Source organism: Coenobita brevimanus, chromosome 92 (assembly GCF_032717465.1).
Source record: "Coenobita brevimanus isolate Jiangsu-jjx chromosome 92, ASM3271746v2, whole genome shotgun sequence".
In the NCBI taxonomy this organism is placed as follows: Eukaryota; Metazoa; Arthropoda; class Malacostraca; order Decapoda; family Coenobitidae; genus Coenobita; species Coenobita brevimanus.
In genome coordinates, this window is record NC_137045.1 from 893,570 (window position 1) to 911,888 (window position 18,319).

An 18,319-nucleotide genomic window follows, 5' to 3' on the forward strand; every position below is an offset into this window, starting at 1 on the left:
CTAGGCAGCAGAGTTGTCCAATTATTGGTCCCACCTTGGGAAGGTGTCCCTCTCTAGTACCATAGTCCCTTCAGTCATTGAGATAAAGAGATAACTAGTTGGAGATATATAATATAGGTTTGATTACTGACAAGTCATGATGAAAACAGAAATAGCAACCAAGAAATTTTCCTCGTTCATATTAGATGGGGAATACCAGAGAAAAACTCATGATTTCATGGGGGACACAAAATTAGTGAGGGAAGTTAGGCCACAGGTACAGTTTCCCTCACCTCGTCAATTCCTGTACTGTAGGAGGTATGACATTCCTTGCAGTACTGGTGCTTAGTGGTCCGGGCACCACATTAGTATATCAGTTAATAATAATTATGTAATGATGAGGAAGTGTGTTCAACTGGGACTTTGCTCCATATTATATTTATCATGGGAGGCCTCATGGCATCTCTTCCATATTGATACATATTGTATCTTAGCTATCTCATGTTTGCTTTACATAATGTTTTGATATGGACAAAGTTCGCATCAATAGCCAACAAGAAGATATTGAAGTGAGTCATCAAGGAAGAGGTGCTGTGAAGCTTCCAGTGCCACCTAGAATGTGGCCCTTTGTTACCATTAGCAGATGGTGTGCATGTGTGAATGCAGGCCTTCCTCTAATCCACTTCTTTAGTCACTAGTGAAATGCATGGTACAGTACTGCCCACTGCTTCACTGTCTCACTCACCACTACCAACCCAACACCTTTAGCATTCAGTATTAGCCTCTTGAATCCTGCGATGTACTTTTTTATTTTATATTTTGCCATCTCCAGGTGATTTTATTCAGCTTAGGAGAGACTTTTCAAACAGGAGGAACTACAGAGAGTATTCATGAATCTCTTCACCACAAAAAGTCTCCCCGAAGTTAAATATAATTGATTGGATGTAGCAAGATTGAACTAGAAAAAAAGTCATTGGATTGAAAGAGTAAGAAGGTGCTCACTAATTTTCAAGCAAAATTCTGTATAGAAGTTGATTACAATGTTGAACTCTGATGTTACTGTCTGGGTACTATGTTATTGTTTGCGTAGTTGTACTCTGTTTTGTTCAGTTGAAACTATTTTCCAGGTAAGTGTTTGATATGAGGGTTCCAGATTCATAAATACTGTTCTGGAAATATCTAGGAGTGTGTGTTTTCACATCTCCTAATTGTTCATAGTGTCATGTAATTTTTAAAACTGAAGAATAGCTTTCTGGTAAGACCTGGTCTTACATGATGCTGAGAATGTTAATGGTTCAGTGTAAGGCTTGAGAAGCACAGTATCTTCCCCAAAAAACGTTCATTCGTCTACTTATATGGTCTTTTTCAATGCATATGTCTACGACCAAACATCTTAATCTCAGAGGGAGTGGCCACAAATAGATCCATATACCTTTTTGCCTTAAATATTACTGTGCCCAGGACTGACCAACTGATCAACTTCTTTATATGTGTTATGCTGAAGATTAGAGAAGAAAATAGAGAGTGTGACAAATGTAGTTATGTAACTATCTCTGATAAAGGAGAGTTGCATGGTACCATATTGTCATCCATTTGGGGTTACATTTAAAGATGCTTTTCGGTGTCATGTGGGCATGTATATATATAGAGCATGTTTTGGGGGTCTAGTTGTGGGATTATATTTTTAACCTTGTGGGGGACTTAGGGTTGTATTCTAGGTGGCATAGGAGGTTTTGTAGTACCTCATTCTTAGTGATGAATTTAGCATATTACATCTCATCACTCTCTGGTATAGTGTGGACCATTGGTATACAAGAAGGTATTCAGATGTAATGTGCAGAAAAAATACTAAGGAAGAGATGTTATGAAATCCCCAGAGCCACCTAGAAATGACCCTTTGGGTTAAAATTTTTTTGTTCCGACTGGGTCACGTCTTAATGTGCTTAGGTGTAAAGTGAATGTAGAATATAGTCTCCTATTATATATTATCCTTCTGTGTATTTTGTTGAGGAAGATGGCATAATGCTAGTCTGTCTTTACCCCATTAGTCCAGTGATGTATTTTTATATCTTATTCTTGCTATCTCTGGATGATTTTATTCACTTCAGGATAGACTTTGCCGACATAAGGGGATCAGATAGATTTCATCATCCCCCTTAGATGTAAGAGTTCTCGCCAAAGCTGAATAAAATTATCTGGTGGTACAGTCAGTCCTCAGTGTGTTGGATGTGTTTAGGCAAAATACTGCATTACCTGAAAGAACTTTAGCCTTTAATCTGAGGCTTTGTGAATATTGTATGTGCCCCTGATGTGCAAAAACTAGAAATTATTAAAGTTTCTGAAATTGACTTTTTAGTCATGCCAGCTTAGAGAATGGGATGTGGAATGTGTGTGTAAGTTTTAGGTTGATATGTGCCTGGTCAGCCACTGCAGTTTCCTGAAGTGAAGTATTTTTTTGAATGCCGAAAAAAAAAGTTATTTATTAAAAAATTAGTTTGGAGGGTTTTGAAAAGGAAGAGGGCATGTTGGAATATGGTATTGTGAATTTGTAGGTCAGTGTGTACTACAGTTTAGCCATAATCAGCGCCAAAACAAACTGCAAGAACTTAACTTTTCAGCCTAATCACATGGTAAATGCCTTAGCTCTCAGAACAGCTGATAATGTGTCTTAGTTATTGGGTTTAATGAGACATGGTTTTTAACTGGGGAGTAAAAAGCATATAAAACACTCATTTCTCACCTGAAAACAGTTTTATAGCGAATCATGAGTAACTGAACAATAAAACAGCATTCGTTGAGGTAACAGTAAATGAGGACTGACAGTATTATGTTAAAATAAAAAAATAAGTTATTGGAGTGAAGGGGTTAAATTAATCCCAAGTTGGTGAAGATAGCCAAGGCCACTCCTCATGCTGTAGGACCCGCATGACTACGATTATTATCCTGATGGACAGATGGCTCTTTTGTTCATCCTTCCCTTCCATCCCCTCCCATGTACCTCCCTAAGCTCATTTTGCTATCCAAAATTTTCATTTATTTAGAAGTTCATCATCATGTAATAAAACAGAAAATTAGGATAAAGTACTTAGTTTGAACTTCATCTTCAGGTGTAATGTAGGAAAAATTTGGGATAATATACTTTGCACAAAGTAATTCAACGAATTAACTGTTGAATTATTGTGTAGTTGTAAGAGAAAAATGTTTCATCCCTTCACACCCACTGCTTGGTCCAGCTAGAGAGGTTCCCTTTATTATCTAGTGTGTTACCGGAATCAGTTACTCCTCTGCCAACATGACATCACCACTTGCCCTACCCCCCCCCTCCCTTCTTTGGTGTTCTTTATGATCTACTAACTATTATCAGTTACTTATTTTCCCCTATTGTAATCCTTCACAGTACAGTATACTGTATAATAATTTCCATGTGAAGGATATGAGCCACTAACTTGTTCCTCCCCTCCTCCCCACAAAAGGTTACTATGAGGACTGGTGGAGGCCGCGCAAAGGTTGGTTGAGCCCTCGCCTACCTCATTCTATACAGACACAAAGGCCCGTGTTCTCACTGGATTAAGAAGCTTTATAGCTCCTCTTCCTTAGCAGTTTGTTTTTCATATTTCACTTAAAATCCTCTCTGCTGCCTTTTCTATATTTTAACAAAGTTGGAATATATAACATACAGAATTGTATTAAGGCACCAAATACAGAAATGAATTGGTAAGGAAGAGGTGGTAAAGTGCCTCTTTAGCCATAGAGAATTCGACCCAAGGAGTTGGACACCTCGCCCATTTTTGCTTCTTGATGAAACTGAGAAGCTGGGTTATATGCCACTTCTTTTAATATCTATAAGGTAGACTGGGTTGTAGAGGAGCCAGTAACTAGTGATTGTTGAATGAATATCAATCCTATGTACAGTATGACTTGGATTATCAGGATATTCATTGTCTTAATATTATGCAGACAACCTGTCAGAATACCTGTAATATCCCACAAATCACGTGGTAATAGGCTTCATTTGTTAACATGTAAACCAACATTGAACTTGTTATTCAGTTTTTTTGCTCTTATGCAATGTGTACTCCATTTTGTGGTATCATTGATGTCACTAATGATTTATATGTGATTCATATATCTATCTATCTATTGCCAGATGCCTTAATCCCAGTAGATAGTTATGTGAATCACCTATAAATCATCAGTGACATCAATGATGCCACAAAATGGTGTACCGTATACATTGCATAAGAGCACAAAGCTGAATAACAAGTTCAACGTTGGTTTACTAGTTAACAAATGAAGACTTATACCTACAGTATATACAGTATATATATTGTAACCGCCCCCCCTCCAGTTACTGGTGACAATTGAGGTTTCTGTATAGAGAACATGGCATAAGCTTTCCCAGGATTGTGGTGACTTTAGATTCAGAATGATGAGAGTGGTCCAACTTTTTGTTGCCTAGTCTGAGCAGCAGTCTCTCTTGGTTCTCAGCTGTGCACTGTTGTCACTCTGACTTGCACATGCTTTCTTCTTTCACCCAGTTTCGCCTAAAGTAATGGCACATTTAGACACTGCAAGTCCAAATTCTGTCAGTTGTTACCCCAGAATACAGATCCTGTGAACTGATTTTGATACACTGAAGGTCATATTTTTGTCAGCTTTAGGAAGCTTTTTTCACCTCATCCTTGCCAATATATTTTTTTATGTGGAATGTTAATATATTCCTGGATATTTTGCAATATGTCTCAGTATGAAAGAGATAGGAATAACACACAGGGGAAAAACAAGCTGTAATATGCAAAATATATCACTATGGAAAAGGTACTAGAAACCTCCAAAGCTTTTGAGAGTACAGGCGTAAGGGTTTTATTCTCATTCACTTCAGGAGGCTTTCTAGCACATTTTCCTAAGCAGGTGATTTTGCATACTATGCCAGGTGTTCTTTTATTGTACATGGAATTTCATTATTGACATGTAGTGCATAAAAAATATCCAGGAGATTATTTCTGTTCCATATCCAGAAATAAACTGGTAAGGAAAAATGGTGCTTGAAAGCCTCTTAAGCTCAAGAGTACATTGACCTGAACCTGTGTAATGTACTTGCACCGCACCAATGGAGGAGCCTGACAGGGCTGTATGACCCAGAAAAATTCAGTGTTAGTTTTTGTCAGTTGGAAAATTTTCACTTGCCTCGTATTTTAACTGGCATCATAAACATTGTCCCCATACTTTAGTTTGAATTTGCGCCATACCCTGTATGTGTCCTTTGATTATGGTGTTGCTATATACTGTTTGAATACTGTAATCTAATATGTGTTCCTTTGTAGTACAGCTGAATTTAAGTCTCATATTATTCATCATATGCAAAATCCTCATTGCATAGTGCTTAGAGTTATCATCATGCATACCCTTAATGCAGTGGGCCTTATTTAAGGTGGCATAGGAGACTTTGTAGTGCCTCTTCTTTAATTATTTTATTTTAAACATTGTACCTTAACATTCTCGTTACAGAGTTTTGATACCAACATACTTTGTATCAATAACCTACAAGAGGATATTAAGGTGAAATGTACGGTCATAATTGTTAAGGAAGATGTTTTACAAAATCACCAAAGCCACTTAGAAAATGAGCCATTAGGCAGTTTACAGTCACATTTACTGGGTCATATTTCTCAAGAGTTAATTGCTCCTTCCTTGTTGTTCAATTTCTGTTATAATTCCTTCCATTTCTGTACAGTAAGTTTCCAAGTGGCATAATATATCTTTGGCTTCTTTTTCTTTCATCCAGAAACATTATTATTTATTTATTTTTTTTCAATTTTTTAATGAATTACTTTCAAGCTATCACACAAGAACAGGTATAAGTAAAGAAATGCTCCATTTATATTCAGTACAGTATATGGATATAAGTTAATGTATCCTGTATTCTAGTTAATCGTAAAGTTAAAAGAAGCCAATAAATATCACTGCTTTCAACAAGCAAGATGTTATTTGTACTTAATATTTGACCCTAATGATAAAGAATGATACGCTATACTATACTATACTTTACAGTACTATACCATAATGAGTTGCTCAGATATATCAGTGTTAATATTTAATTTGTTCACATGTATAATAAATGAAAGCTGTTTAATGAATACAGTAGATAAAAAAAGATGGAGACACTTAAAGCAGTGGGCAAGAAATGCATTTCATGGTTGTAGTTGTTCTCACTAACAAATACTAACCAGTTATTAATGAAAGAGTAGAGACATAACCTCAGGAGAGTCATGCATGGTGATGGGTTAATAGTTAATAGAGTACACTGTTGGCTATTTCTCATAGGGTATGGGAGCTCTGTACCTCTTCCTTACTAAGTGAATTCTGCATAGGACACATTAATATTGTACTGCCTTATTTAAATTTTGTATTTAAGTATTAACTAGTCAGCATTTATAGCATCTGGCTGTCTGTCCAGAGCCAGACACCTTGATCCTGGCAGGAGAATCAGTAGATGTATGTGCAAGCTAGTCAGTATTAAGTATGAAATATAAAGTACATATATTAACATGGATATACAGAAAAATACACATTAGAAGAGGTGCTGAATGGTCTCCTAGGCTTATGAGAATATGGCTGTTAGTGGGGTTAATTTTCTGCCTGGAGACCTTATAAAGATCAGAGATAGAACAGGGAATGCCATTTTGATGTGCCTGTCGCCCAGTGAATCTTTGGACATATTTAATTCTGACCCTGATTTTTTTTTTTTTTTTTTTTTTTTTTTTTTTTAAATAGATAAACTTGATGAACTGGATGGATTGCCTTGATGAACCCCTGCAGTACAAGATGGATTTCTTAACTTGAGTAGGATAGTTGGGTAACAGTGAGAATAAGCTAGAAATGACGTCATTCAGATCTTGAAGATTGGTTTCTGTGATTAGTGGAATTTTTTATCCCAAACATTACCAGGACAGCCATGTGTCTGAATGAGGTCCTTTGTAGAGTATTCCTGATGCTGCCAAATTATTTTATTCAGTGTAGGAAAATAACATTGAAAAGGTTTATTAGTTCTGTGTATAGTATGTTTAATCCTTCTAGCTCAAAAAAGAGTATCCTGAGACAATTAAAGACAGAGTTGTATTTTCCAACTTCGGAAAACCTCTTGTATTGAAGGGTTTATTAATGCTATATCTAATCTCTCAATTTGAAAAGCAAAATTATATCATCAGAAAATAGCAAGAATAAAATTATAAAGATAGACCAGCCACATAGGTCATGAGGTTTGAGTGTTTGGAATGGATCAGCTTTGCAGTTGGTTAGTGGGTGAGACATCAGAATGGCAGTTTTTCTTTGTCAATTGTAAGGTTTCTTATTTTCCACAAATAGGATAAAAAAAAAAAAATAGTTGAAGTAAGGCTTTGTATATATTATTACAGTACTGTGTTCTCCAGGTATTATAGAAATAGTAGCTTAAAGAGAACAGTTAAGATAAATTATTTTAGTAGTATACTGAAGGTCAGGTGATGTGCCAGAAACATTACTCATTTTTACCCCCATCTTCTCCCTCATCCCAGCCCATGCCTTCGACTATTACGGTAAGTGTTAGTTTTCTACGTGGTGCTTTCCCCCAGACAGTGCAGAACATGATAAATGATAAGAGAAACCTTCCTCATTACCACACAACTTCTCTTCCTTAACCTCAACTGTAGCTTGTTATCTTGTTTGTTTGTTTTTCTAGTTTGGGATGTTAATCAGAATTGTTTTTAGCTTTGACCAGTTTAATTTTTGCTGCATTCTGCATTCCTTTTTTTTTTTTTTTTTTTTCTTTGTATTTTTGCTTTTTAAATTACCACTTGGGCTTGGTGGCACATTAAGAGTTCCACTGTTAGTAAATGTAGCTTTTGGAATGCTGAGTTTGTTCCGAGTATAGTACCAGAGTTGAGTGTTCACCCCGGCAATCTGGTGATGTGTTTTGTTAACCTACTCATGCTACCTCCAGACAGTGTTGTTCACCCGAAAAGATATTTATGTAGTGACAAGGTGAGTGAAGGCAATATCTAACCTCTCCAGTTCATGGGGTTTCTCTAAAGCTGAATGTTATAGTCTGGAGTTTGCAAGTCTAGAATGAAAACACATCCTTAGTTTGAAGGGATTACTCTCGCTCCCACGCTTCTGCTTGGTCATGAAACGTCCCTTCCTGAGTAAGTGTCGTTTATATTTAGATGAAAGTCTTGTGTAGTGAAAGTAATGATCATTCTTGTATTTGTTGATGTTTTATGTGCTTGCTTTCACTTACCAGTTCTTTTTGCTACATGAAGGTCATATTGTAGGTAGCATAGGAGGCTTTGTAGCATGTCTTCCTTAGCAACTTATTTTTGCATTATTACACCTAAGCATTCCGTGTTATGTTATTTCTACTGTATCATTTTATAATCAGCAGTTTGCATCAGAAACATACAAGAGGATATTGTATTGAGGTGTGATATGCTGAATAAAATAACTAAGGAAGAAGTGTTGGGAAATTTTCTAAGCTACTTATAATATGGCCCTTAGTTCCAAGCAGATTATGTACATGAGGGACCCTGTGACCTCATTTGACTACCCATGGGCTTAAACTTTAAATTACAATTCATGGTGAATCTTGAGTCTCAAGCTCCGAACCCAGCGATCCCAGGGATACATTTTTCCATTCATTCTTATCGTGTCCTATTATTTTATTCTGCGTAGGATATATTTTTGGAACTGGAGGAGTTTAGGGATAGCATTAATAATGCCTTTCAGTACAAGAGGCCTTTCCTTAATGAAGTAAAAGCACTAGCAGCAAGAATAAACTCAAAAGGACATTGCCTCAAAGGTTTATGAACATTATCCTCTGTCTCACTAGTACAGTGTGAACTGTATGATGTCATACCTACAGTGTGGCCGTCCTTCTTTCCATGTCACTTGTAAATTAGTAAAAACAATAATCATGATGTGAGAAATTTTAGCATTAGGTGCTGTATATAAACACATTGAAAATAATAAGGAAGAATTTTAGCACTTTTGTTCAGGTGATATTTCTAGTTTATACTTGCTACCATCGGCAGACTTTATTTATCTCAGGGAAGTCCTGTTGTATTGAAGAGGATTCTTTAAGCTTTATCTAACCCCTCTGGTTGAAGGTGTCTTCTAAGTTGAATAAAATAGTCTGGAGGGAGAAGGAATGAAGTGAAAATTATATCACCCAGGTTCATAGGGTTCATAATTATAATGTTACAGTGACTTACGAACAAATGACAGCTGACTTTTACCTCCAGTGGTGAATGCCTTGATTTACAGATAGTGGACCAGTCTTTAACTCTTCAGTCAGTTGACTGATTTTTCTTATTTTCATTCATGTTACTGTCAGATTATATTGACCTTTGACTTTTAGTGCTGGAGATAGGCCTATATCCGTCATAAACTCCACCTGTATTAAGGGACTTGCCTAAATGCGACCTCAGACTTTTCATACCACAAAGCAAGATATAACCTCCATTACCACCTCTTCTTCTAAGAGGGCTCTCTTAAACTGAGCAAATTGTTTGGAGGTAGCAAAAGTGAACTTAAAAAGATGTCGTTGGATTGAAGGCATTAACCAGTCAAGCTCAAGGATTCTCTCTCTCTCTCTCTCTCTCTCTCTCTCTCTCTCTCTCTCTCGCTCTCTCTCTCTCGCTCTCTCTCCCTTGACAGTTTTATTCAGTTTATGATGCACTTTGAACTGGATAGGTTAGATGTAGCCTAAATAGACCCCTTCAGTATGAGGAACCTTTCCCAAATTGATGATGATGATTTAGTACGGTAGCAGCCGGGAAACGAAAAGAAAATTGGATTGAAGGTAACTTCCTCAAGTCTGATGACATGAAGGGTGGTCCGTATATAATGTTCAGTTTATTCATTTCCTAGTAATGTCACAGCCACATCCACACTAGCTGACTGAGCCGTCCCCACTGCACAAAAGATACTGGCCCAAGAGCTTTCTAGTGGAGCACTCTTTATGGCCCACCCTGTACAGTTTTAGATTTTATTTCTGCTGCTGGCAGATGATTTTATTTACTTAGGACAAACCTATAGTAGTGAAGGAATCAATGTAATCTGTACCAAACCCCTTTAATTGAGTCTCACCAAGAGGAATAAATTGGTCTGGAGATAGGAAGAATAAATTAAGAAAAGACAATTGAATTCAAGGGGTCAAACTCTCTCCACCTGTATTAGTAGGTAGGGCCTTAGGAGTATATAAAGTTGGCAGTGAAGCCATAATGGTCCCTGTCCTACGAAGGATCAAGTAGAGGCCAGTTCAGAATGATACACAAACTGTCTTAGGAGCACATTCTTCTCTCAGTGAACATATGTACAATAAACAAGTATATTCCCAAGCTTTTAATGAAATCGAATCAAATGATGTGAGGCTTCCTCTCAAGGAAGGCCATTGTACATCTGATGTTTTATATGACCTGCAAGCTAAGCCTAGGGCTGAAACCAGGTAATTATATCTCAGATGTTTATGGAAACTGTTGGAAAAAAATATTTCTTGGCTGTGTAACAAAGAGTTGTAACACTGTGGGTCTTAGCTTGGACCTACACTGTTATTAACTTGTGCCAGATTCTTCTGTCTAAGAGTGATGATTCTGTGGTGAGTTACCAAGTCTCTTGCCATAAAGTACAGCAGTTCAATTCCAGGTCTTCCTAAGGCAAGACAGAGAGAGAGAGTGAGCCAGTTCATTATGTGATTGGGTATGTTTGATTTTCCATGACAAAAATTTTAAACTAATGAGGACTGCTATCAGGTGAAAGGACATACATTTACTAACATGGGCAATCAGTGATCCCTAAGCATAAATATATAACAGATACAAATTAGTGGTCTTGAAACGTGTATATCCAGCACAAGTTAGTGATCTCGAAACAGATGTACCCTGTATAACAAATTAGTGGTCTTGAAACATAAATGTGTAACTCACAAATTTATTGAGGTAGACTCACTGTTTTGCCACAAGTAATTAAGCGAGGCATGGACCTTGCTAGAGGGGAACAAGTCAAGAGTGAGAACAGTGGAAATGAGAGGAGCATGTGGAGTGACATGGAGGGACAGGTTGATGAACAAGGAAGTGAAGGAACGTTGTGGGGTGGATGTGGATGTGGTTGAGAAGATTAGGAGAAATACACTGGGGTGGTTTGGACATGTGGAGAGAATGGAGAATGAAAGACTGACTAATAGGGTGTACGTAGATGAGGTGGAGGGAGGAAGAGGGAGGGGAAGACTGAGGATGAGGTGGAGGGATGGAGTTGAGAGGTATATGAGGGATTGAGGAGTGAGCTGGGGGGAGAGTAGTCAAATGGTGGATGACAGAGCTACTTTGAGTTGCTTTGTCTGCGGTTACCCTTTGCGGGATTAGGGTGTTGGGCCATAGATGAATAGAATTAACATGACAAAATTGATTATGCATCTCAGAGAGCTTTTCTCCCAATAAGTTTGCAGCAACTGCATGGAAATAATTACCTGGTGTTGCCACTTGGTTTACCTCCCAGTCCATAGAAAATGTCAGCTATGTCATGTTAAACCTCACTACAGGGATTCCTTAGGAAGCAGCATTTGATTAGTTTGAAATTGGGAAGATAGTTTTGCCACACTGTACAGTACATTGGAAAGGAATTGGTCTTCTGTAGAGTGCATTTGCTTCTCAGCTTCTCCTTCCAGCATTCAAAATTACAGATAAGAAAGGAAAGTTCCATCAAAGGCCAAGCCTAAGATGTTCAAATTACTTTTTTCGTACTTCTGTTTTAGCAAAAGAGCAACTATTATAATTAGTTATTATTTTTATTACCGGTATTATGATTACAATTATCATTATGAAGATGAAGATGGAAGGAGAGGCCAGATCAACATGTTTCCTACCCTTGACCAGTTTTGTTACCAAAAGAAAAATGAATTAGAGTGAGGGTCTGTTAATCCCTTCAATCCAGTGACACTTTATATTTTATTCTTTTTATTTCTACATGATTTTCTTTGACTAGGGAGAGATTTTTTAACTGGGGATTAGGTATAACCTAACACCTTCATGACTAGTGATCTTTCCCATGCTGTATAAAATGGTCCACTGATAGCCTGAACCAGGATACACAAATTAACTTTATTATTTCTGTGTCAGTATTCAGGTTTTAAGTTGTAGGAAGGACAGGGAGGCTGTTAAATCTTCCTCTGATTCCTATTCCAACTTCAAAAATAAATAATTTAGTTGTAAGATAAAAATTCCTGCAGGTTGTAACAGTTTTCTGCAGGAAGATTAGCGAGAGAACTGCAAAATTTTCCCATGTTTAAAAACAAGAAATCAGTTATAAATATGTTTCGCAACTCTCATCCCTTATTAACTACTTGAATCTCAGTGGTGTCCATGTCAGTTTGTTTTTGGTATTGCCAGACAGTTTTATTCAGCTTAATAAAGGTCTGTCACATGAAGGGGTTTATTAAGGCTATGTCAAACACCTTTAGTTCAAAAAGCATTTCCTAAGCTGGGAAAAATTATCAGATGACAAGAATAAAAAAAGTGGGGGGGCTTCCTGGAGGTCAGTGGGTTTCAGTGAAAAGGACATTGCTGTACTGAAGGGGTTTAGGTCATATTCTAGGTGGCAAAAGAGACTTCAGCATTCTTCATTCTTATTAGTTTGCATGTTACAGCTTAACGTTCTCTTCTGTGTAATTCATATAGCTTTTAAAGGATGTTTATATTAGTTACACACAAGAGAATATACAGTATAGGTATGACGTGCAGAGGTAGTCATTCAGATAGATGTGTTAAGAAATCTCCAAGACCACTTAGAATATGACCTTAGGGCCTGTGTTTTCATCAGTTTAAGAGATTTCCTAGCATTCTTCCATCATAGGTTTTTCTGCATATGACATGTTAATATCTTCTCTGTGTTATTTGTGCAGTCTGTCTTGATATTACAAAAATAAAATTACATACAAGACAGTAATGGGATGTAATATGCTTTATAAATTGCTTAGGAGGAGGTGCTGAGAAATCTCCAAAACCACTTAGAATACAAACCTGAGACCGACTGCGTATCCTAGGCCAACCCTACATCTCCATAGCCATGTCAGTGTAAACTCATTATGTAGCATTGGATTGCCTGCATACCCTTCAATATTTTGGTTGTTTTATTTGAATCATATTATTTTGCATAATTTTGCTTGAATGTCTTTCCTTTAATTCATATCACAAGTGCAATATTGATGGTTACAGTAAAAGCAACAACAAACTATGAGAGCATTTCCTGCCAAAGGTGAATTTGTTTGCCATCATTTACTTTTTTATATAATTAGGTCCTTTTTATTTTTATTATTTTTTTTTTTTTCAAAATTGGATATCATGCGATTTTGCTCGTATGTTTGCCTCTTGCTTGTCTCTTGCCCTCCCTCCTTATTCCCACTATACTGAGTGTTGCCTCATCGCCATATCAGAGAGCTTACATGTTCCCTTGATCCTTTGCATGTTCTTACATGATGTAGACAGTGTCTGAGAAACCCTAATGAAATCAAAGCCACATGAAGAATTACTAAAAAAGAAAAAAAAAATGGAGTTTGCATGGAAAACACTAGAGTGAGAAAGATAGGAACCCATGGCAAATGTACATACAGTATTCTAGAATCACAGAGTACAGTAGCTGAAAAGTCCTTTGTGTTCTTTTTCAGGACCCAAATTCTGGACACTTATGACAGCAATACACCAGTATGCTAAATGGCCATGAAGTACTCAGAAATGAGGTAGCTACCTCTAACTGTGTAAGATGCTTTTTTTTTTTTTTTCATAATTTGGGCCTATTCCCATACATGTCAGAAAATGCAGTAAAAAGAAAGGAGATTTTTCATCTTACAAGACAACCCACATGAGTTGCATCAAGTTAGATGCTCATAATTTTTCATAATTTGGGCCTGTTCCCTCGTGTGTCAAAAACATGGAAAACCCATAAGATTTTCAGCTAGCAAGAGAGCCTATCTGGAAATCATTATAGTGGATACAGAACCTTTGCTTCTTTCCTGGGTACACCCGCCTCAGGGCCAAGCCTCATAATATGCAGGGTTAGTGGCATGTTGTATCGGATGAAGAGTTGGAGTTAGTAGTCAGGATTTTTTATTTAGGGTTTCAGTCTAAATTTTTCTTTTTTCTTTCCCCCCGTTTCTAGGAGATGGAATCTTAGCTCAAATTCGATCTAAATACCACAATATGCGTAAGTAAGAGTTACTGTTTGTCAGCTACTACTGTTAATAATTCTTCAGTGTATTGCTTAGTTGCTTGGTAACCTATGTTGAGGTAGAAAGGCATTACTACCATGGACATGATGTAGCTTTGGCTGTCAAGGAATGAACACAAATGCTATTCCAAAGTGAAGGTATAAAGAAATTACTTTGTCACACCTGTAGTTTTGTTTATTCTTCATTTGATTATATTCAGTTACACATAATCTTCTGCATTATGATATGGATGTTACAACAGACATTGGTTTTACATTGCTTGTTGCTAAATAACACCTCAGTTTAGTGAGCTGTAGATATTAATTTACCCGTATATTAAGAGGAATTGGAACTTGCTTGTTAAATATCTGCAAATGATACACACTAATCCACAAGGTTCTGTATCCTCATGTCGCTTGAATACTTCCATCATGACTATTGTGCTGTCTCATTACATAAGTGCATGATGATGATGATGATGATGATGATGATGATGATGAGGCATGCAAGGAGATATAACATTATGGCAAGTGTTCACCTGTTTCCATAAGCTTTTTCACAGATCTAAAGGTACTCTCACCTTGCACATTACTCTCATATGCAGATTTGGCCGCGGTCTGTCAGATACATAAATGCCATGTATGTTGATATCGCATTATGAAGGATTTGTAGACTAAAAATTAACATACTTTTTAAGATGCTGTTGTCTTGCTAAATTTTCCATTTTGTAAAGTAATGAATTAACAACATGTTCTTTATCAGTCTGTTTAACATTGTGAAGAATTGTGTTGAACTGATGTGGCTGTGAGGATGTTATGTTGACAGCTCACACCCTGGAGTTAGAGACTGACATGGTCTTTTTTTTCTTTCCCCCCTCTCCTCTGTCCCCAGACGAATATAATCTAAATCCAGCGCTAGAATGGGATGATGAATTCACAGGTAGGTCCCATGCTCTTGGCTGCTTAATGCTGCTCATGTCATTAATTTGTTATTGTTTGTCTTTACTGCTTATGTCATTCATTTATTTATTGTTTACTAATGTTTACCTCGGTCGTCCTGTCCTGTGCTGCTTTAACATTTCTTGCTTATAGTATGTGTTGCACTTTCATTATATAGTTAATTATTTTATTTATTTATTTATTTATTATTTGTTTACTTGATCTTGTAAATTTTGTTTTTAGTCAGTACTTAGAAATGTGGAAAGGTAGTAAATGTTATTCAGTTGTTTGGTGCCCTTAATTGTTAAATGTTTAAATGAAGGACTACTTGAGATTATAATTTTGTTCAAGTCACTGCCTACATATGTGTTTCACTGAGTGGCCAGTCCTTGAGTTAGAGGAAATATTTCATCTCATTTTGCCTGTGATATGTGACTGAGGGCCTTGTTGTAGGTGGCATTGGAAATGTTGTTCCACCTTTTTCCTGCCTTGAGTTCTGCATATTACACCTTTATGCTCTCCTTTTATGCTTTTCGAATACTTCATGTATGAACATAATTTGCCAGAGTAACAAGGGGATAAAGAGATGTAATATGCAAAATAAATCACAGAGAAAGGTGTTACAAAGCCTCCCGCACCACCTAGAATGTGGCTGTTAAAAGTACGATATTATTAGTTGCCTTGTTATTTGACTGCTTTTTTACCTACTTGACCTGACTGACACAGTAAACTGTGGAAGCTAGATTATATATAGTAGCTCGGTGATCATAACCACAGTAAACTGTGGAAGCTAGACTATATATAGTAGCTCGGTGATCATAACCACTGTGCTAGGATTTCTTTGAGGTATGTATTCTCGGTGGCATAGCAGGCTTCTATAGCATCTCTTCTTTGCTGTTTAATTTGCACATTAGACTGTATTTTTATTTTTTTTTCTCTAGTCTGTGTGAGCAACATACAAGAAGATAATGAGGTATAACATGCAGAGTAAATTGCTAAGGAAGAGGTGTTGAGAAATCTCCGGTCACTTGGAATACTGACCTGAACCATAGAGGTGTGCTTGAGATCTAAAATAGCAACATTGGCCCATATGCTGTAGTCTTAAATTCCTGATGTGGAATGCAAACCCCTTATTTTTTATGGTTGTTTATGAAGTGCCTGTTATTAAGTATGGTCATCCTGCATGCAGCATTCCACATTATTGAGTGTAGTCAGCAGCAGTATAGAAAAGCAAAACTATTCAGTCTTTATCATGGGCATGTGGAACATGCATTCCATGTTGCAGTTGAAGATAACTCTTCAGTGATTAAATATATATATAATTTTTGTTTTCAAATCTCTAGATGATTTTATTACTTGATTTTTTTTTTTCCTGGAATAATTAGATGTAGTGTCCATTAATCCTTTCAGTACTAAGGTGCACTGCTGAGTAAAATCATGTGGTGGTTGCAAGAATGAAATACAATATGTCATTGTTGTGAATAAGTTAACATGTAAATCCAGTGACAAATTTTATTCTTGCTAGCCTCAGATGACTTTGCATAGTTCAGGAATGCCACCTTGCATTGCAGAGGATAATGAAGGCTGTATTTAATTTCTTCAGTTCAGAAAGTCTCTCCTGAAGTGGATAAAATCGTGTGGAGATGGTAAGAATAAAATATGAAAGTTTATCACTATGGAATAGACCCACAGATCATAGATCATACTATGGTTGGGAATTCAAAGCTTTGGCAGGAAGGTTGGACTGTGACAACCAGATGTTAAGTTTTGGAAGCTAGATACTAATTCCTTTAATCTGGTGATTTTTTTTTTTTTTTTTCTCACCTTTAGTCAGTTATCTAGCTTCAGATTGATGTGTAACTATGAAGGGGTTATTGAAGGCTATATCTAACCACTACAGTTTGGAGATTCTCCTTGAAATGAGTATAATAGCCTGGCAAGAGCAAGAATAAAATGAAAACTTTGTCCCGGATTGAAAGCATTAACGTGTGCATACTTTTTATAACTTGCTTCTAGTTCGTAATAAATGCCACACTGTTCTGATGGTGAAGAAAGGATAACCATATAGATTGTCCCAGGGAACTATAGATGTACCGATAGCAAAATTTTGACCGATACCGATACCGCAAAATTGGACCGATACCAATACTACTACTGATACCGATATTGATACGTATCAATAAGAAAAAATGATAAAAGCTGTGGAACTGTAACTCACATAGGCAGAAGACTGTGTGTGGATAGTGAGGTAGGATGGTGCTTGCCATCTGAGGGCTGTTGCAGGGCCCTGAACCTTTGATGCGAGGCTACCAACCTGTCTCATACATGTGGCAGATGTGGCTCATTACCAAAGAATGTGCTGTATTACTATGCACCACTTACTCAAAATAATATGATACTAAATAATTTGATATTACCAATAATTTATTTTTCATCCTTGTAAAACATTCAGATTCTGTTTAACAGAATAACTTCCAGTTAGTAATATGTTACTCACTAAATTCCTTTTAAGTATTGGTGGTTTTGGCAGAAAATTGGTCAATACCGATTCCGATGCTGATACTCAAAATGGGCCGATACCAGCGATACCAATACATCGGTACATCTCTACAGGGAACTTTAACTCCATAAATCCAGATGATGTCCTTTTTAGCTTATTATTGCTGGAACCAAATTAGACAGAGCCTTGTGTATTGAAGAGGTTTAATGAGATTGTATCAGACCCAACTAGTTCAGAAAATCTGTCCTGAGTGATAATATACAGTTGTCAGGAGATAGCAAGAACAATATGAAAAAGACTCCTGATCCATTGACAGATTATTTTTTAAAGTTTGCTATCTCCAGACAACTTAGGGGAGACCCGATGAATTGGGGAAGTCAGAGTTAGCCTCCATTAACCGTTTACTACAGAACATCTCCCCAAATTAAATGTGTGGTAGTAACAAAAATACAGTAGAAAAAACATCGTCAGATTGAAGGAGTTAATAATACTAAACTAACAATATGAACCTGTTAGCATGCACCTAATGTGTCAGTGGAGATATTTCGTACCTCAAAGCTAACTCTGGAAGGAACGTACTTCATGGTATCATTGCTTGCCCTTGTGAGTCTGAGGGCTGTATTCTAAGTGGCATAGTGGGCTGCATAGCACCTCTTCCTTAGTGATTTGGTT

At 36.9% G+C, this 18,319-nt stretch overlaps 1 protein-coding gene across 7 annotated transcripts in view; it reads left to right on the plus strand.

Annotated features, from left to right (window-relative positions):
• sw (cytoplasmic dynein 1 intermediate chain short wing) overlaps positions 1-18,319 on the plus strand; it is a 60,881-nt gene that overhangs the window by 20,321 nt on the left and 22,241 nt on the right. For 2 of the 7 annotated variants that reach the window (XM_080282033.1, XM_080282035.1), the window contains exons 5-7: positions 3,453-3,485; positions 7,533-7,553; positions 15,101-15,148. The exons of 1 other annotated variant lie outside the window; for it this stretch is intronic. In XM_080282033.1, the coding sequence (XP_080138159.1) occupies positions 3,453-3,485; positions 7,533-7,553; positions 15,101-15,148 (102 nt within the window). Of the gene's footprint in view, positions 1-3,452; positions 3,486-7,532; positions 7,554-14,160; positions 14,206-15,100; positions 15,149-18,319 lie in introns of all 7 variants that reach the window. 4 more of the 7 variants (XM_080282037.1, XM_080282038.1, XM_080282034.1 and 1 more) reach the window with 2 other exon arrangements.